At 37.5% G+C, this 21,447-nt stretch overlaps 1 protein-coding gene across 3 annotated transcripts in view; it reads left to right on the top strand.

Annotated features, from left to right (window-relative positions):
- Positions 1–21,447, top strand: part of LOC107685060 (diphthamide biosynthesis protein 1-like) — an 84,929-nt gene that overhangs the window by 50,922 nt on the left and 12,560 nt on the right. For all 3 annotated transcript variants that reach the window (XM_016481513.1, XM_016481512.1, XM_016481514.1), the window contains 5 exons: positions 2,599–2,753; positions 6,047–6,168; positions 9,181–9,249; positions 9,819–9,975; positions 12,115–12,215. In XM_016481513.1, the coding sequence (XP_016336999.1) occupies positions 2,599–2,753; positions 6,047–6,168; positions 9,181–9,249; positions 9,819–9,975; positions 12,115–12,215 (604 nt within the window). The remainder of the gene's footprint in view (positions 1–2,598; positions 2,754–6,046; positions 6,169–9,180; positions 9,250–9,818; positions 9,976–12,114; positions 12,216–21,447) is intronic.

Below are 21,447 nucleotides of genomic sequence, written 5' to 3'. Positions count from 1 at the left end.
AACACACACACTTTGACGGCCAATCTGTCCCGCCGTTTCATAATGAACCAAAAAAAAAACTGTATCGGAGCAATGTAATTTTTCCAGATTTTATGAAGCTCCTCAATCATATCTGCTTATATTTTACCTCCTTAAGAAAACAATAGAGAATGGAAGGAGACGAGGGGATGGAGAATCCATGACTCTTATTGACAACAGCTATAATTGCAGTGAGTAAGTGCTCTCAGTCTGCCGTGCTAATTGGATAAGAGAAATGGATCGATTCCACTTAACTTCAACCCCCCGGCCCCTCCAAGTCTTTTTCTTTTGTTTTCTAGCACCTGCGGAAAGAGGGTATTGCCTCTTGTGTGTTTCATGTGTGTATGAAAATAGCCCTGCATGTATGTGCATTCTGACAGTGACCCACTTGAAGTCAAAACGTTGCAAGAATAAAACTTTATTTCCACAGTCAGTAAAATCTCTCTCTCTTTCTCTCTTTCCCCTGAGTCATGTATATCACTTCCCCTAACTGTAAATGTTGTCCATGACATCTATTCAGTAGCTCTGTTCTAAAACCTTGTTAGCTGCCTCGCTGCTTATTGCCTATAGGCAGCTGCCTTCTAAGGGATCATCCTAACTGCTATGGAAACTTATAACTGATTGATTTGGAACTCAAAGAGGCAGCTTGACGTGCAATTTAATAGAGCTGTGAATAGCACGACGCTAAGCTAACAGCACAGTACTCTAAAAGCATAATAACACATGGCACACAAACATTTTGCGTAAAATAATGTTTTTATTTACACTGAGCTATCTTTAGCAATACTTTTCAGCACTGAATTAAATATGTTTATAATCAACATTTCTCTCACTTTGTCCATCTTTTCCTGAGATTTTCAAAACCGTGTTCAAAAATGATAGACCGTTTTGTTTACCATTGGCTTCCATTGTATGGACAAAAAAAAAAAAAAAGATATTTCCACTTCTTATATGTTCCACTGAAGGAAAAAAAAGCATACAGGTTTGGAACTACAGGAGACTGAGTCAATTTTGGTTGAACTATCCCTTTAAAATATGCAGTGCTCCCCAAATATGTACTTTGTCATAGACGTCTAGGCAATGTGTGCTTGCTGAGAAGCCTCTGTTGATCTTCCTGCTTTGAGAGGTAAATTTACTTCCTCTCTTCCTACTTACCTCACTGTCTTGCCGTCTGTTCTTACATAGTTAAATGGGCTCCATGTTTAAAACACTCTCTAAAGGTGGCATTTGCCTAATAGCAGTGAAATGGCCATTAGAGCATGGGCTTTAAAGAGAATGCTACAAGAAGAGCAGCAATTATGACCATCAGCTGTAAATGATAATGTAGATGGGAGAAGACTGAAGCCCGCCTTCCTCTTTCAGCTCTGCTGTCTTTTAAATGGGGTGTGAATTGAATGGCATTAATAGCAATTGTATGATTTTCTCTTTTCTTGAGTTACTGTCATCAGTAGATCAGAGGTAGGCTGACTAACACAAACTTTTCTGAGTTTTCAAGACATTTATTTACTTTGTTGTGAGTTTGCAGTTTATGACAATGAACTTATGACAATACCAGCATAGTGGATGTAGTATGTGCGGGTTGTACTCATACTACATACATGCATACTTGTGCAGTAGAACAAAGGTTGAGAAGTTTTTCATTAAATGCAGTACTCTCACAGTGTGCGATTTCAGATGGATCTGAAAAGGAATGGTTCATACTAAAATGAGAAATCCAGGATCATTTACTCTCTCAATATCATTCCAAACCTGACTTCTTCATTCTGTGGAGCACAGTTGTTTGAAAAATGTCTTCTTTTTTTTGGACCCCATTGACTTTCATTATATGGACAAAACAGTTGAAACATTCTTCAAAATATTTTCTGTTGTGTTTCTAAGAATAAAGTCATACAGGTTTGGAACAACATGAGGGTGAGTAAATGATGACAGAATTTTTGGGTGAAAGAGGTTGTTGTGCCTGTTTGCTCTACCAGGTGAAATCGTAATTCTGTTGGTGCCTTCAAGTAATGTCAGAAAGATAATATTTAATGTGTTGAACAAAAACTCAAAGTATGCAGTGGAGCAGCATCTGTATTACCCATACATTTGTTTAAAGCATTGATTTTTTTTTTTGCATTTTTAAATTGAGCAAATTTGCATGTTCTAAATTTTGCAACTACGAAAGTACATATAATGATTCGGTTTACAAAACCTTAACATTAAAAAAGCAAAAAACACACCTGATGCACATTATTTACCAATCATTTTGTAGAAGTGGAGTTAAAAACTCTTGCTGTTTTTCTTTTTTTTTTCTTTTTTGTTTTTTGTAGAAAAGATACATGCCATCTTATTTGGACCAAAGTGATTTAAATTCATCTGGTGTTCTAATTACGACTTCCCAGATTGTAAATGCAAACTTCACAGAAGAACTTGATTGCACCATGTGATTTGTGGGATCATTTGTGTCTGTAGCACAAACAATGTTGAATTTCCAAATTTAGATTTTTCAGTTTAGAGAAAAAATAGGAAGTCAACCTACGAATAAAAGAATAATTTGAATGTGTGTTGAGTGAAATATGCTAATGTTGTTTGTGTCTCCAGTCCCCATAGACTCAACTGAGGGCATCAAGATGCTGTACGTGTTTGTGGACATCCAGATTGACACTGCCCACTTCCTGGACACACTCAGGTTCAACTTTCCCCCTGGCCACTCAGTCGCCCTCGTCAGCACCATCCAGTTTGTGGCTGCTTTACAGGTGACCTTTGACCAACTGCTTCTTACTCAATGATAACTATTCCCTGCGGTTAAAGATGTTCTCTGATTCGCTTACTGTCTCTCTCTCTCTCTCTCTCTCTCTCTCTCTATCACTTACCTTCCTGCTTCAAGGTCTCTGACAGCACATAAGGCTGCCCGTGTGTGTGTGTGTGTGTTTGCTCCTATAATAGTGTGTGTTTGTGTATGTGGGTGTGAAATGCAGTTAAAGTTATTTTGAACTGCAGAAGAGGAGGAATTATCAGAAGTCATGTTGCACTCAGCACTCCAGCTTACATAAGTGTGAGCTTTTCTTCCCTTCCTTTTTTTTCCTGTTTCGCTCTCTCCTCCTTGCTGTCGATTTCACCCTCCTGCCTAAAAATGACCTATGTTATTTCTGGAAATAGCACGGCCTGTGTATCGTGTGTGTGTGTAGGCCCATTCCCGTGCTCTGGGTGGGTGCTGGGGGTCAGAGGGGTGTGAATGCACACGTTTTATGTGTTTTTGTTATTTTCTCTGCTCGTCAAAATCTTAACCGTAATGTCTCCGCCGCCATTGCATTACTGCAGCTTTCTTGCCTTAATTTATTTGGCACCATTTCTTTGCTTCCTTTTCGTTGGAAAGGAAAGCCTGTAGGTGTTGGGAGATGTGCTGAATGACTGTTTCTCTGATTGTATCTGTCTCTCTTTCCTTCCACTGAAAAGATGTCGTTGCACATTCCAGACCCAGTGCTCAGCCAGAGCTGCAAGCTACTCTCAGAACCTGACTATATTACTACACAAACAAACAGCCTTTGTTTACAAGTCTAATGAGTTTAAGAACATATTTTAACACTAAGAGTAGTTTGATCAGTGTTGCCAACTAATTTTCTTGGGAAGTTGCTAAAGGAAGGTCGATTTGTTGCTAAAAGTTGCTAAATGACGTTGTGATGTCGCTGCATCAAATCTCAGCAAAAAATATATTTTGTATATGTTAATTTTGATTTGTTAAAAACTGTTCGTAAAATAATATAAATGCATTAGAAAATAATATGAAAATATAAATAATTATTTTTAAATACAACATTGAGTTATTGAACACTTACACATTTTTGAACAATTACGATTTTTTTTTATTAGCTAGTAAACTTGTAAGACTACACACTATGAACAATTATACTTTTAAGCAGTGTATTTGTAGTTAGTTTGAATGCTACACTCTAAGAAAAGTCTGTAAAAATAGTCTACTATGTTTATATGAAGGAATTTTCCTTATTGATTTTTCACAGGTTTTTTGTACCTGCATTTTAAATTGTGCATTGTATTTTGTGTTTTTTTGGGTTACAGAGTTGCAACGGATAATAGATGACGGATAATGTCCTGGAAAATTACTAGTACCCTTTCCATTTTTCTTACAGTGTACTAACTGATCAACAATCACAGCTACTAACAAGGTGTATCACAACAGTTGTGTTCATCTTGAAGCGGCGCTGCGCAGATCGATCAGTGTTTGACATCAAAGCACCAGCACGAGAACAATTGGAAAGCATGCAGATCCGTTGAATTATTGTTGAACAATTGCAAATAGCAGTTAACTTAATTCACGTGATGTGTGCACTGCTAGGCATCTTTGGTTTCCTCTTTTTGTGTAATTTAGATGGAAAATGTGTGCCTTTTTATCGCTTGAAACACTTATAAAAAGTTGCTAAATGTTGCCAAATAATAAAAAAAAAAAAGCTACATTTGTTGCTAGGTGCTTTTGGAAGAAAAAGTTGCTAGGGTAATCTGAAAAGTTGCTAAATCTAGCAACAAAATTGCTAAGTTGGCAACACTGAGTTTGATTCAGCAGTATTATGGCACCAGGAGCGTTTAGGAGTTTATTTATGTGTATAGTGAATAAAATTCATAACAATCAGTTCACATACTGTTTAAGCTAGCGTTCAAAAGTTCACAGTGTTCAATAATTTTTTTGTTTGTTTGTTCGTTTTTTAAGAAAAAGAAATTATAAATTTCAACAAGTATGCATTCAGTTGTGACAGTGAAGTGACTGACAGTGAAGTCATTTGTTACAAATTTAAAAAAAAAGATTTCTGTTTTTGAACTTTCTATTCAAAGGATCCTTAAAAAATATATCACAGTTTCCATAAAAGTATGAAGCAGCACAACTGTTTTCAACCTTGATAATAATTAGAAATGTTTCTTGAGCCGCAAATCAGCATATTAGAATCATTTCTGAAGGATCATGTGACACTGCAAACTAGAGAAATGGCTGCTGAAAATTCAGCTTTGTTATCACTGGAATAAACTACTTTTTAAAATATATTAAAATAGAAAACAGTTATTTTAAATTGTAATAATATTTCGGTTACACTTTACTTGAAGGGGTGTGCATAAGACTGACATGACACCTTCATAATCATGACATGACACCTACATAATGTCAGGAATATGAAGGTTTTTTATGCATGTTTATGACAACTGTCATTAAGTGTCATTCGCTCAGTTATGTCATTTTTAATGCAAATATGACATTTAACCTAACCCTACCCCTACCCTTACCCCTAACCATAGCCCATAACAAAGACATCTCAAACAATGTCATCTTTGCATTAAAAATTACATAACTGAGCGAATGACACTTAATGACAGTTGTCATAAACATGCATAAAACCTCCTTCATATTCATGACGTGTCATGTCATGATTATGAAGGTGTCATGTCAGTCTTATGCACACCCCTTCAAGTAAAGTGTTACCAATATTTCTTAATATTGCTGTTTTTACTGTGTTTTTGATCAAATAAACGCAGCCTTGGTGAGCATAAGATACTTCTCTCAGTGACTTCTCTCAGTGACACTGATCCCAAAATTTTGAATGGTAGTGTATATAATATATTAAAGCAAATCTGATACTATGCAGTCCTATGCAGTACATTCAGCATGATTATGATATTGCTGTTACACAAAAGTAAAAAAAAAAGTTAATGCTGAGTTCCTGAGTTTCAGACTAAATTTGGACAGTTTGTTCATCAGCGAAAATTGTTGCAAAAGAAGCTAAAGTTAAGACTGTCCTTTCATTCAAATTTTATTCGGTGCGAACATTATCCTGCCCTCAGACCTCTGACATTACTGTTTCTTGGTTCAGTACCCGCAGGTTTAGAGGGTTAGCATGGAGCCAGATTTTCCAGCCCAGAACCACCTTTTCAAGAAAGGTGAAAACATGTGGCGTGGTTCCAGATTAGACACTGGCTTCTGCGCAACAACTTTTTGGTGGCAAAGTTGCTTCTTTGGTCTCAGCATCCCTTTCCTTTCTCTTCACAGGTAGCCAGTGCAGAGCTGAAGCCAGATTACGAGGTGTTGGTACCTCAGTGTCGGCCACTTTCTCCTGGGGAGATCCTCGGATGCACCTCACCTCGTCTGGAGAAGAAAGTCAATGCCATCATGTAAGGAAAACAGTTCTAGCCCATGTTGAGTATGTGTAGTAAGTAGTAAGTAAGTCTGTGTGTGTGTGTGTTTTAGATTTATTTATTTATTTGTTAATTTATTCATTTATTTGAAATTGATGGTTTCAGCCCTGGATTCTGATTGGCCAGTACAGCATTCCAGCTGAACAAAAATAACAATATGATAAGAGCAGTATGACACAAAAATGTTTATATTTTATTTTATTTCATTTTATTATTTTATTTTACACTGTTTATGTATATGGCCTTTTATATATGAAATCAAAACTGACCAGGTTTACTTTCTTAATATGTATCACTGGTTTCATTGTGCACAAATTCAATAGTGCATGTTGTTCTAAAGAAAAAAAAAACACTTTTACTTGGGCTATCATAAAAATAATTGTCACTTCCTTTTAAACAACTTTTCTGCTGATGTGACCAAGGCCTCATGGGTAGGAAAAATAATACTAACCAGTAATATCATATGCTACTTTTCACAATCCAATCAACATCAAGACCCGCCTCACATTTTTACCTGCAGAATATTGTTTCTCTCTGAAATGTCACATTGCGTAAGTTAAATGCATTGCGAATGCAGTTTCAAGCTGACTTTAATGAGAAGCGTGTCAAGTGCTGTTGCAACACAGAGACGAGACATTAGGCAGCAGGTATATGTGTGTGTGTGTGTGTGTGTGTGTGTGTGTGTGTGTGTGTGTGATCTATTATTCTCTGTATCACACAGCAGCCGTGAGCAGCAAGCTCTGCTCCTGTGAGATAGACGGAAACCTCTTGTCTGTGTGTGTCTGTACACAGAGAGGGTGTGTGTGTGTGTGTTTGAGTTTTCTGCCTCTTAATCCAGCGTACAGAGTGTGTGTGTGTGTGTGTTAGGGGAGAGAGGAAGGAAGAGAATTGATGCATGTTTATCTTAATTTTCACCCATCACCTCTTCGTCAGGGCGCCTGTCAGCATTAGACATACACAAGTGGTCATGTCACTGACCCCCAAAATGACACCGCTATTATGCAAATAGCCTTTATCATAGATCATTTACTTTTTGCCCTCACCCTCAGCGATCAAATTAAAAACTTTCTCTGACAACCTACAGTGTAGTAATGTGATGTTATATTGCAAAGCCGAATTGCCACCGTATAATTAACAGCTAATTAAGCTTATACAAAGCCTGACTTTCTCATAAGAAGTAATATATTGGCTGGGGGTCTGAATAAAGTCCCACGGAGAAGATGATTGCAGCTTTGTGCTGAAAAATTACACAGGTTCATGGCTGATCGGCACCTTCATAAAATCTTTTTTGAGTTGGGCGGACCGTAAAGTGCTCTGTATTTAATAAAATTTGACGAACGCCACAGGTCTTCACACAGACCTCCGGTTTTCACTTGGGATTTCTTCTGAAACAAGAGGGAGCTCCGTCTCATTGCCGAAGACATTATGAACTGAACTGAGGGTGAATGGGTCGGTGCTTTGAAAAGCGGTTTTAAGAACTGCAAATTGGGCCATTTCTAATCTTGTATTCTCAATAGTGCCATCTCTACCAAATGCATCAATTTGTGGCCATTTAAGTTATACTGTTAAAAGCTGAGCCGGGAAACCTCTGAGAGTTTAATGCCTCTGCTTTAAATGCAATATTTGTAATAGAGGGCCTTGAGACAGTGCGGTAATCCGGGAAAATTGGTGTGTTTTATTACGGCAACATATAAAGGAAAATGAAAAATGTGTGGAGGGGGAATTTTTTGGTGAATGACTTTGTCAACAGCTAAAAAAAATGCTGCCTTTGCAGGTAGTACACTATAAAGAGGTTGAAGGCGACATTGATATGTCATTTACTGTGGTTTCCCATAATAATGTGATTGGTGGAAAGATATAAAATGGCATCTGATAGAACGCTGGAAGTTTAATTTAGTCTTGGGAACCCTGATTATTTTTACTGTATATAAGAGAATTTTAAAAGTGTGATTTCCTGACCTAGAAAAGAGATGGAATTTTCTTTCATGATTATGATTTTTTTTCTAGTTATGTCAAGCTCTAATACATTTATTGTACAGAAATTAGTATTTGTTAAAAAAAAATCAGGTTGAAACAGATAAGATGATATTTAGTTTGATTTTAATGCTGATAACCAATAATAGACTGATATTAAAATCTGTTTAACAAAAATTGAATCAGTCGTTTTAAATGCTACAGGTAAATTTAGGAATCTTACACAATGAAAAATTAATTTAACTTTGAGTGTTAGATGACGGCAAAGATGATCTAAATGTTAAAACTGAAAATTTGCATGAAGGATTAAATTAAACCAATAATATTTTAACATTGGCTGCTAACTGATATGGTACTAATATATTGTGCATCCATACTTTCTGTTTCCTTAGCAGGTACAGGGCAGCAAACACAGCCAGTATGTTTGAGAGACAAGGAGAATGAAGAGCATTTTTCTGTCACTTTGTGTGTGCGAGAGTGAAGGATGGCTGGTTTAGCCTTTGCTCCGTTGTGCCCAGGGAGATCCCACCCACATTATGTTCCGTAGTGTTTCATAAACGTGTCTTAATTAGCCTTTCTAATTGTGGCTGCGTTCCCCAGGGCATCCATCAGGATTGCCAGGTTAATCTATACTCCCATTAACTATGGCAGGTCTTCTCCTGTCGGCACGGCAGAGGATAATCAGCGTGTTGAATTCTGTTTGAGTGCTGTCCGCGTCATGACCTAATCATATCATGCATGTTTATTTGTGGAGTAGCTGGATTGTAGCCCATCAGCCTCCGTGTCTGACTCGCTTTCCGGATGGTTAATGTTGCCTTGACTTTAGAGTGAGTAGGTCTTGCCCTGATTGCTTGCTGAATGTTAGAACGTTTCTGATCCGGTTTATGAGTCCTCTAGGCCAAGACCCATTGGCCTTTATATTTTCTTACACAAATCCCAGAGTTAGCAGAATTGTATTCATTCTGCCCACTCAGACTGTCTTTCTCTCTGATAAAGTTGTGTTTCTTTCTGTAGATATCTTGGGGATGGAAGGTTTCATTTGGAATCCATCATGATTGCCAACCCAGATATACCTGCCTACAGGTAAATCAAATGTGCAGTTGTATACTTTTTGCTAAATCATGCATTTTTATTGCTATAGTTCATAGTCCTCAACCTTTTTATGACTCTCTGGTCTACAAATCCAGCAAACATAAAATATCCAAAGCCAGTTGACCAGATTTAGCCAGTTTGGTAATATCCTACTTAGTTGCAGAGGACAGCTCCTTCCTCTTGGCCCTGTTTTAAAAACTAAAACCCATTAAATAACATAAAATAATATAACAGCTGCCGCATTGATCTATTGAATTATAGACTAGGAATAATGAGTGCAAGCTTTGTATAAAAAAAAGTGTTTTTTTACACTTTTTTTTTGTTATGCATTTAAGCACAGCTACGCAATATGCTTAAAAATCTCTAATAAAAGTTTGAATAAAAGGCATAGATGTCAGTTTTCTTAGACCAGGCATCCCTTTTTGGCCACTGTTATCATATCAATAATCTAGTAACATCCTACTATCATATTTTCTTCAAAAATCTAGTTTATGAATGTTCTTCTTTCGGTTTTGTTAGTATAATATTGTTTGTAAATGTGTTGTTCTCCATGTCTGCAGGTATGACCCATACAGTAAAGTGTTTTCTCGAGAGTATTATGACCATGAGGCAATGCGGGCCACCAGATTGCAGGCCATAGAGAGTGCCCGCTCGGCCCAGAGATGGGGCCTCATCCTAGGCACCCTTGGCCGTCAGGGCAACCCCAAAATCTTGGAGGTCAGACCATCTGCTACCCTTTATCATACAATATGTTTTCTGTTAGTGTAAAAATGTCTATCTTCCTTGCTCATTTCTGTCTTGCACCTGAGCTGAAAGACACACACACCCTGCGGCATTTGGCCAGGAGGAGAGATCACCAGGGGCGTTAATCGATTGTTTTGAGAGGGGAAGGTCGTCTCCCTTCTTCTTCTACTTCTTCTCATTCAAATCCTCCTCTCTTTGTTCTCTGCCCCTTTTCATCTGTTAATTTGTATGTATATGGATTGGACTTTCTTTTGGATCTCTGTAGCTCTTGTCAAAAAAAATTTTTTCTTGGTAATAATAATAAATGACCATTAATAACTAATTAAATTAATGTATTATTATTTTTTATTTATTAAACTTATAAAACATATTTATATATACACATTCATCAAATTTTACAATAGATTTTACACTTTTTTTTTTCCAAGTTTCCAAGTAAAAGAGTATTAAATCAAATATTTATTCAAGAAAACGTCTCTGGGTCTATGTAACACATTCCTGCATGTTCTATATTTGTCATTATAAGACTTACTGGCTTAAAAGTGAAGAGCAATTGTAACCTTTTCAAGGTTAGCTATAAGCCAGCTAATTTAAAGCTGCCTGTTCACCTGAACACCTCCTCACTGACGTCTGGAGGTTTTTGCTGGTAATATTTGTGGTCCACTGGGTTTCACACTTCAAAGTGCGTGGGGAGAGTCTGGGAAAGCATCACTTTATCCTGAAGTGAGCAAAATTGTGTTAATATTCACTTTCCTCCAGCCTATCACTGGGGAATGAATAATTAGCATTGATGGTTAATGAACAAATGAAAGGTGCATTAGAATGTGTTTATTTACACACACTTGCACTTGTTTCATGATGTAGTAGGGACCTCCTATGACTTCTGTTGTTCTTAAATTAAAGTTGAAGTGTGGCATTTCTGTGCCTCTAGCATCACTGGTAGTGAGGTAAGTTTTAACAACAGCACTCTTCGTACTTGACAGTAATTTTCACAATTTAGCAGTAAGTTGTAGATTTCCTATGAAGGTAAAATAATACCACAGGAGATCTGTGAAAGTGTAAATTATCACCAAAAAATGATGTGATATCTATTCTTCGGACTTCCTTTTTTCACGCTTACACTTGACACTTTTTTTTCTCTTGAATATGGCCAAAAATTCTGGCCGATATTGATGAGCCAATTATTATTTTCTTGTTATGGGTGGTAACCAGTTAAAGGGCTCATAAAAATTTGTACTGTTTTGTTTTTAAAAAAATTACAAATATTTTAAATAAGCGTAAATAAATTTAAAATTAAATTATCAATTTAAAAAAATAGTTCTAAATGCTACAAGTTAATTTATTCATCACAACATTATGATGTACAGTATGAGAAAAGGATATTAATTTTAAAACCTGCTAAAGATTACGTTTAACAGGGTTAATTATCAGTGCATAAAAGATTAACTTTAAGTGAGCGTTAGACAATGGCAAAGATAATCTACTTTAAATGTATAAATAGAGGAAATGAGCATGAGCGATAAAATATACAATCCAATGTTATGTGATGCAGATAAATTAAAAAGATACCTAATACTGGTATAACCACCAAAATATTGGGCATCCCTATTTCTGATTAATTTCAAAGGTGTTCACTGGGGTTCAGGTCTTTGTGCAGACCAGTTAAGTTCTTCCACCTCAGGCTCATTAGATTGGTTCTTTGGGGAAACTAATAAATCAAGGCAACAACAAAGCCCCACGTCATTAATGAAAAAAATCGAGCTAAACTGGCCATTTATGTTAGAAACCCAGAGCTGATGGTGGTTACTAAAGCTTTGAAGAACATAAAGGGTTTACACACGCCGTTTACACGAGTTCAGCATCAGCGATCCTGTGAAGATTTCTCATTAGGTGAAAGGAAGCGGTTTTCTTGTTGTTCAATAAATTTGGAAAATTCTTGGATGTAATGATTTTCTGTTCTCTTTCCTCCTACACTGTCAGATCTGTTTGATGTGGGCTGTTCTTGGTGACCTTGAGCCCTGTGCATGAAATTTTGTTGTCTTTATGTAAATATGTGTAACATTCAGTATTCAACTCCTCTCTTTTTTTTTTCCTCTCTCTCTCTTTCTTTAGCACTTAGAGGCTCGGTTGGAGTCTTTGGGCCGTTCATTCACGCGTGTGCTCTTGTCTGAGATCTTCCCCAGCAAGCTGGAGCTCCTGGCAGACGTGGATGCGTGAGTCTCTCCTCCATCTACATGCACAATCACACTCTCCATTTCACACAAATAAACATCAACTCCTGTGCATCCTATGAAGAAGCTCCTCCATAAGGTGCACATTAATCTGAGTCTCAGCACACCCTGAGGACAAGGCGAGGTTCAACAGAAATATCACTGACGGTGATGAATATGTCAGACGGGGTCACAGGTTTTGTTAGTGAGCAGCTCCTCTGTGGCATGTGTCTTATTGCTGTGGTGGGCTTTGAGATTATTGAAGTTAAGTGGAACAAAGGAGTTTTGTATGGGCTTTCTGTTTCAGTGTATGTACAAAAAGCAGTAGGTAATTTCTGTTAATGTTTCACAGGCCAGTGCGATTGAGGTTTCCCATGGTCATGGAAAGCCTGCAGATATCAGGGGATTTTAAAATGCTCATTTTGAGACTTGGAAAAGTAATGGAAATAATAAAACCTTTATTATTAAATGTAAATATAATTTTTATATTTACAATATGTATTACCATTTTAGTTATATGATAGATTTTTTATATTGTATGTTTAACCATAAATATAATAAAAAATATTTAATATTATATAAAATATTTTTTGTGTAACACAAAAGAAGATATTTTTTTAAAAAGTGTTTTTGTTCATATAATAAAAGTCATTGGGGTCCAAAACAGCATTGGACCCCACTGACTTTCATTGTTATACAAAAAAGACATTTTTCAGAATATATTCTTTTGTGTTACACAGAATAAAGAAAATTTTATTAATTTAATTGAATTATTTAAAATAATGTTTATAAAACTTCAATTGCATTAAAAAAAAAAATATTTTTTTATATATTAAAAGGAGCACTGTGTGAAAAAAGGCTTGATATTATAAAGTTTCCAAAACGCATTATTATTATTATTTTTTATTTTTTATTTTTTGGTCATTGTACTAATGCTAAATTGGCTGGTGCACTGAAAAATATTTTAATAACAGTATTATAAAATTTTTATTTCATTCAAAAATGTCTAGTAAATTTCAGAAGTTGACAAGTAACATGAAATTTTGTAGTAGAAAGACTGAAATAGTATTTTCTTGTAAAACGTACTTCAGTAATCTTTGTTTAATTTACATCTTAATTTTTCGTCTACATCAATCATTTTGCAAACCCCTGTTTCAGACCACTGATATGGCTTTTTTCTTTTTTTTCTTTTTGTGAACTTTTAACTGTCCAGTTTTCTATTTGAGCTCTGTAGAACTGGGAACATGCCCATACTAACTCTTATTTTGAGGGAGCCCTGCGTTGTACACACTCCCTCACTGCCTGCCCTCTGCATCTGGGGACGGGAGAGGGGCACAACGGCCCCCCTAAAATGAAGGAGTGGGTGAACGAGGGACAGAAAGGTCTGAGAGAAAATGAGGAGGAGGTGGAGGAAGGTGTGGAGGCTGTTAAAAAAGGGAACGAGAGTGAACAACTCAAAGAGAGCGCGAGAGAGAGAAGATCAACCGCCCCCATCAGTCGTGCCACTCTCCCACCACGTGAGTGACACTGCATATGTAATCGAAGCATAACCATGACCAGAGGAAAGTTACACCTCTATCTCTCCTCCTCTCATTTCCTCCATTAATGTCAGTCGCTTGTGCTGTGACTGCTGCGGATTGGTGTCGTCTTGGCAGAAACATGAGGATTTGAGCAGAGGAAGACATTGTAATGTGAGCGTTAATTAATACTGCACTGATGATGTATATGACATCCTGGAGAAGATAAGATGAGGAACGAAGCTGCAATCTGCCAGCAGTCGTCACTATAATGAGAAGGTTAATCGAAATGTCCAGCGTTGAATTACCAGCTCAGACAGGAGTGGACCTGAGTATGATGCCTGGTAGGGCTGCACAACTAATTTACTAATTAATTAATCACACACATGTACGTTGTGTGCAATGGCAAAACGTAAAAATCTATAGTAACGACAGTCGTTCCTAATGAGTGAGGTTTATGCTTCTGTTTGAAAATGAGAGCTAGAGAGTCAAAAACTTTAGAAACAAGGCGATAATCATCATCGATAGTTTATTGTTTTAGATTCACTTTATTCTGTCTGTTTGCTTGTAGCAAAATGCTCCCATTATTATCAACAAAGCATTGACCATGTTGATTATAATGAGACGAGAGCATCAAAATAGGACATAAAATAAGCATTTTAATGTTAATTTTGTTAATTGGAATTAATAATTACAGATACAATATCAAAGGAAATAATTGGCAGTTATGATTGTTGTCAGGTTGTGCAGCCGTAATACATCAATTGGATGTTTTCTAGCGTGGAGGAGGCCTGGAAATGTGGAGGCTAAACCAGCAGACCGCAGCACTTGAAAATACTATTCAACTTTAATACTGTAAGGTTTTTGTGGATCCTCTGGCTGGTGTGAAGTGTTTGATGTCTGCTACCATACTAACTCTTATTTTGAGGGAGCCCTGCGTTGTACACACTCCCTCACTGCCTGCCCTCTGCATCTGGGGACGGGAGAGGGGCACAACGGCCCCCCTAAAATGAAGGAGTGGGTGAACGAGGGACAGAAAGGTCTGAGAGAAAATGAGGAGGAGGTGGAGGAAGGTGTGGAGGCTGTTAAAAAAGGGAACGAGAGTGAACAACTCAAAGAGAGCGCGAGAGAGAGAAGATCAACCGCCCCCATCAGTCGTGCCACTCTCCCACCACGTGAGTGACACTGCATATGTAATCGAAGCATAACCATGACCAGAGGAAAGTTACACCTCTATCTCTCCTCCTCTCATTTCCTCCATTAATGTCAGTCGCTTGTGCTGTGACTGCTGCGGATTGGTGTCGTCTTGGCAGAAACATGAGGATTTGAGCAGAGGAAGACATTGTAATGTGAGCGTTAATTAATACTGCACTGATGATGTATATGACATCCTGGAGAAGATAAGATGAGGAACGAAGCTGCAATCTGCCAGCAGTCGTCACTATAATGAGAAGGTTAATCGAAATGTCCAGCGTTGAATTACCAGCTCAGACAGGAGTGGACCTGAGTATGATGCCTGGTAGGGCTGCACAACTAATTTACTAATTAATTAATCACACACATGTACGTTGTGTGCAATGGCAAAACGTAAAAATCTATAGTAACGACAGTCGTTCCTAATGAGTGAGGTTTATGCTTCTGTTTGAAAATGAGAGCTAGAGAGTCAAAAACTTTAGAAACAAGGCGATAATCATCATCGATAGTTTATTGTTTTAGATTCACTTTATTCTGTCTGTTTGCTTGTAGCAAAATGCTCCCATTATTATCAACAAAGCATTGACCATGTTGATTATAATGAGACGAGAGCATCAAAATAGGACATAAAATAAGCATTTTAATGTTAATTTTGTTAATTGGAATTAATAATTACAGATACAATATCAAAGGAAATAATTGGCAGTTATGATTGTTGTCAGGTTGTGCAGCCGTAATACATCAATTGGATGTTTTCTAGCGTGGAGGAGGCCTGGAAATGTGGAGGCTAAACCAGCAGACCGCAGCACTTGAAAATACTATTCAACTTTAATACTGTAAGGTTTTTGTGGATCCTCTGGCTGGTGTGAAGTGTTTGATGTCTGCTAGGAGGGTCATTCCTGTTATGCAGTGCCTTTTGAACTATGTAACTTTTGAAAAATGAATATGCCTTTCTTGTAATATATGGAGGTGGGTAGACCAGACATTCAGAAATACAGTATGCTCTTGGAAAGTTGATTCAATTAAAATGTATTAATTAACTATTTGCACAATGGCAAGAAATTTAACAGGATGCTTGGCAGGATGGTAATAAAGAAAAATAATAAAATAAAGAGATATAAAATGGAGATAAAGACATTACTTGGTGTCATTTTAATCATCTTATGAAATTTTGAAAGTATATGATTTTAGTACTGTAATTTTATACTGAATTGACTGATTGTGATATTGTGGTAAAAGAAAACTATAAAAGGAACTAATATTGTTTAAAAAAAAAAAAACGAAATTTTATATGTTTGACGTTGATTTGTTAAATTAGTTACAAAACATACACTACCATTCAAAAGTTTGGGGTTGGTTAAGATTTTCTGAAAATGCTCACCAAGACTGCATTTATTTGATCAAAAGTATAGTAATAACAGGAATATTGTGCAATATTATTACAAATAATTTAAAATATTTTTTTCTATTTGAATATATTTTAAAATGTAATTTATTCCTGTAATGCAAAGCTGAATTTTCAGCTGCGATTACTGATAGAAATCAGTCTAATATGCTGATTTTGTTTTTGTGGAAGCCATGATTTACATGATTTACAACATTTATTTGAAATACAAATCTTTTGTAACATGAATATTTTTGCTGGCATTTTTTGTCATTTATTGCATCCCTGTTGAATAAAAGTAGTCTCTTTCAAAAACAAATAAATAAAATACTGACTCCAAACTTTTGAATGGTGGTCTACTTGTAGGGGGCATGAAAATGTACTGCATAACAGGATTGACAGAGGAGCCTCTGGCTCAACTATTCCACTCGACCCTCTCAATTCAAAGCAGCATCTTGCATTGAGCATTTTGTTTGAAAGCAGGCAACCTGGGCAAACAGAGATATACGTCCAGGGCTGTCACTCCAGACAGCGCTTATACTGTACACTCTCTGTGAGCATGCATTTCAGATATACTCTGAAACTGTGAGAGCTTGTGCGAGGCAGCCCACACTGAAGAATAAATGTTTCCACACATGCACAGATGTGAGACCACATCAAAATTACATATTACATATGTAACCAAACCTATAAATGGTCAATCTAAATATTTCTAAACTTTGTTTTAGCTTGCGGTTAGTGAGCTAACCAGGTGGCTTAGCATACCGCTAACAGTATGCATATTAGCAAAATGCTAATAAAAACAGCTATATACAAAATAATGTTGCCGTGTGACAGGATTTTGTTCAGATTTTACAAACAGCAACATTTTAGGGTCAAATGGAGTAGTATTTTGCAAACCACACCAGAACGGTTTAGCTTTTACACTTTCTTGTGCTAATTGATGCTTGCTATTAGCATTTGAGGATTTCCCGGCCTATATATAATTATAAATATAAATGCTAAAACCAGCCTAAGCTGTTTGGCTGCCTGGTCATAGCTGTTTTGCAGGCTGGTTTTAGAGGGGTTTTGACCACTTCTATATCTAGCCAGGCTGGCAGACCAGCTAAAACCAGCTACTTCCAGCTTAAACTAGCAAAGCCAACCGGTTTAGGCTGGTTTTAGATGCTGTTGTTTTTGTTGTTTTTTGTTTTTTCAACAGGCTAGGGCAAAATCTTTTATTACAATCGAAGAATTCATTTATCATTATTGTGTCTACTTAAGACAAGATTTCGCAGTTAGATTGAAAGTTTAAAGGCTACTAGCCAACCTGGGTCTCCTTGCTCACACATCTAAAGCAAATCCAGACGGCTGTCTTTGGGAAAACTTCAGAAGTGTCCTTCCAGCATTCACTGGTGCATATACGTGCTCTTTATTGTAAGCCTAATGTAATTACACATCTCTGTCGGCTTTAAGTGATGTTTGGAGGCACCGGTGCCTATTTCCCTGTGGATCGGAAAGGTTAATTGTGCTATTGTATGCTGCAGGTCAAGTGGCTAATTAAAATCCATTATTTTCACTCCGAGAGAGGAGAGCCGACTGGGGCTGCTGCTCCCACCAGCACGAGGAAAACTCCCCTGCAGTCATCGCAGACCTCCCGTTCCTTTTCCTCCTTCAATTAGATTCTTTGATGTGAATTTTGGCCCCCCACCTTCTGGCAACGTTTAGAGGATGAGCAGGATCGTGCCCTTATCAGGTCTGCCTTCACATGCTGATGGTGCCATTTCAGCGGAAGCAAAACAGGCATCATTACACGTCTTTGACCTCTCCTCTTCTCCGTGAAGCAGAAGTGGATTGGGAGAATGGGCTTGATGCAGCCAGACGGAGGAGTGTGTCTCTGCCCGTATGGCTTCCTGCAGCGAGGGCTGTCTCAGGCGAGGGGACAGATGCTGGCTCTGATAAGCCTGTAAATTGAATTTGGTGGCGTGCTGAGGATCCGATGCAGCCTCAGCCCTCTTGCATATTTGAAATCTGATTCTGTTACAGATACTAAGTTCATATTTGCATTTACCGCCCATTCCTTATTTCTCTCTCTCTCTGTCTCTGTGTGTGTCAGGAACTAGACTTCTGAGGAAGACTCCTGTTGCCTTCAGCTCTCTGCCTTTGCTTTCTGCTGGCTTGTGTTTTGAATGATCTTTGCTTAGGATATCTCTAAAACTAGACACAAACCCTACAGGATGTTACCACACAGTGTTACCCAAGGAGATCTGTATTACCTAGAGGCTGTTAATAAAATATAAATATCCATTTGACGCTTTTAAGAGCCCTCCTAACACTCCCTAGCATAGCAACCCACCTAGCAACCACCCAAAACAACTTCAAAACTTACTATCTGTATATCAATATATCTGTCTGTCTGTCTATCTGTTGTTCTATCATTCCATTTATCGTTCTGTTTGTTTGTCATCTATCATCTATCTATGTATCGTTCTATCGTTCTATTTGTCTTTGTTTATTTGTCTGACTCACTGTACAGGCTATAAAACTTTAAGCTTTTAAAATTATGAACTTTCAGAAAAGACTTTGTCAAGACAACATCAAAGTTTGTCTTGACAAACTTTACCTATCCAGGTATAATGATGAACTACAAAGTACATTGTGTTATGTCTGATTCCATGGCTGTTTTGAATCGCTGTCAATTAAAAAATGTTGCTTTTTGCGTCCAGATGGTGTAGTTACAGCATCTACCAGCAGGCTTTACAGGGTCATGCTAACCAGCCAAACCCAGTGTTCCCACATAAATGCACACTGTTAAGACTAGTGTTTAGTGTCAGATGGCCCTGTTATGCTTGGATCTGTGTGCACTGCCAAACGTCATGTCAAAGGCTGTGGTTGGTCTTTCACATATCCATCAGGCAGCCCCTTCCTTTGGGTGGTTTTTGGCCAGAGTGAGCCAGAATATGGTGATCAAACGTCTGGCACTGTGAAACTAACCAAATTCCCACACACAGTAGTCAAATAAGGCAGCTGTTGCATGAGTCTGTGACCAATTAAAACAAATGTGTCCATTGTTTAATTTTTTTTTTTCTTCTTTTCTTGATGCAGGGAAAGAGTTACATTAATATGCTGTCATTCATTCATTTGCCTTAGGGGTATGTGGATCATTTGGCAACAGGCATACTGTAACATGATGCAACCCCCTGGAGCAACCAAGGATTAAGAGTCGTGCTCAAGGCTGAGATTAGAGGGGTCATGAGGATCAGTTGCATTTGCAAACATCTTTGGATCAACTGACAGGGATTCAAACCAGCAACACTATGATTTGCATTATGGATTACTATTAGTCACTAAGACATTCTTAACCCAGTTATAAGGATTCCAAGTAAAGCTACAGTCAGACCTGCCAGAAAATCAAGATAAAATTTGCAACATCTTCAACCTCTATAAACCCTTAGATAACAAAAGCCCTGTTTACAGCTGGTAAAATGTCAACGAAATAGGGATGTAACGATTCACTCAACTCAAGATGCGATACGATTCACAATATTGATTTCATGATAAGATTTTCTCACATCTTTTTTTTTTTTTAACAAAACGAAAATTTAATTTAACCAAAATGTTTCATATCTACCGATTTGAATCGTCACATACTTGTATCGATTTTCAACCGGCTCGTGGTGCATCGTTACATCCCTTCAATGACACGTATACCTTAGTGATAGTTAACTCATGGCTCTTTCTTGATTCCTCCTGTGCTTGATGGTGTTTTGTTATGTTTAATTGTTTGTCTATGCACATGAATCAGTCATTGTCATTTTGTCACAACCTTTTTCAATGCCTCAACTGCAAGTCCATGCTAATAAATTTCAAATCTTAAAGCCAGCAACAAAACAACACACCAATTACTAACAACAAAACGGATTTTTTTTTTTAAATGCATCCCTATTTTCCTCATTTTCTTTTTTGTATGTTTCACATACTTACTTTCTTCGTGTTTCCTTGTTATAAATTGTATACACGAACACACACGCACACACACAAACACAGATTAATGGTTTTTATACTGTATAAACTCTATTTTCCATCCTCTTACCCTAACTCTACCCCTCACACAAAACTGCATTTTTAGATTTTCAAAGAACTTCATTCTGTATGATTTAAAAAGTTGTGGGGACCAAAAAGGTCAACATTTACTGGTATTACTATCCTTGTGGGGACATTTGGCCCCCATAACATAGGGAGTACCAGTACACACACACACAATCTTACATATGTATTCGTATATATCATATATATATATGGTGTGTGTGTGTGTGTGCAGGGGCAGTTCTTGACCCTTTTTAGGTGGGCTTCAGCCCCCCAATCTGTTGTCTCAGCCCCCCTAAAACTATCTGAACAATCGGGCCAATGCTGCTTCCTCAAGAAAGCTTATCATTCTTATGTGTTTTAAGGCTTGTCTGTTTAAACATTTAAGTGATTTTAAGCTATTCAAGCGCAAGACAGCGCAAAAGAGATCTCAATGCTTGTGCTTGCGCTCTGTCATAGGTCGTCTTTGTGCGCGCGCACACATGAAGCACGCACACAAGCCAGCCGTCTCTCAGACAGCACGCAAATACCAAATTGGCACAAAATTATGTCAGAATGACTGTCTGGAAGAGTTTTGATGTAAAAACAGTCAGTTACGTTAAGTCAAGGGTGTCAAACTCAGTTCCTGGAGGGCCACAGCCCTGCAGAGTTTAGATATAACCCTAATTAAACACATCTGATCCAGCTAATCTAATAATTTAGGCTTATTTGAAAACTACATGGTATGTGTGTGGGATCAGGGTTGGAACTAAACTCTGCAGGGCTGCGGCCCTCCAGGAACTGAGTTTGACACCCCTGCGTTAAGTGAACGTAAATAGTTAAGAAAATATCGAATGTGCATTAATATAACGGACCCGTGCATTTCTTATGTTAATAATGTTAAAAACAAAAGAAAAATAGAGAATCACTCATAAATAAGTAACTTCTGTAGCTTTAATGGATATTTTTGTATATTTACTTCATACAATAATACAGTTTTCACAAGCACTGTAAAGTTTATTTAGGTAATTTGTATCTAATGGTCTGTCTGAGGGCTCAGCTCCCCTATGGATGAAATACTAGAACCGCCCGTGTG

This window comes from Sinocyclocheilus anshuiensis, unplaced genomic scaffold, assembly GCF_001515605.1.
Source record: "Sinocyclocheilus anshuiensis isolate Anshui unplaced genomic scaffold, SAMN03320099.WGS_v1.1 scaffold914, whole genome shotgun sequence".
NCBI lineage: Eukaryota > Metazoa > Chordata > Actinopteri > Cypriniformes > Cyprinidae > Sinocyclocheilus > Sinocyclocheilus anshuiensis.
This window is presented reverse-complemented; position numbering and strand designations above follow the sequence as displayed.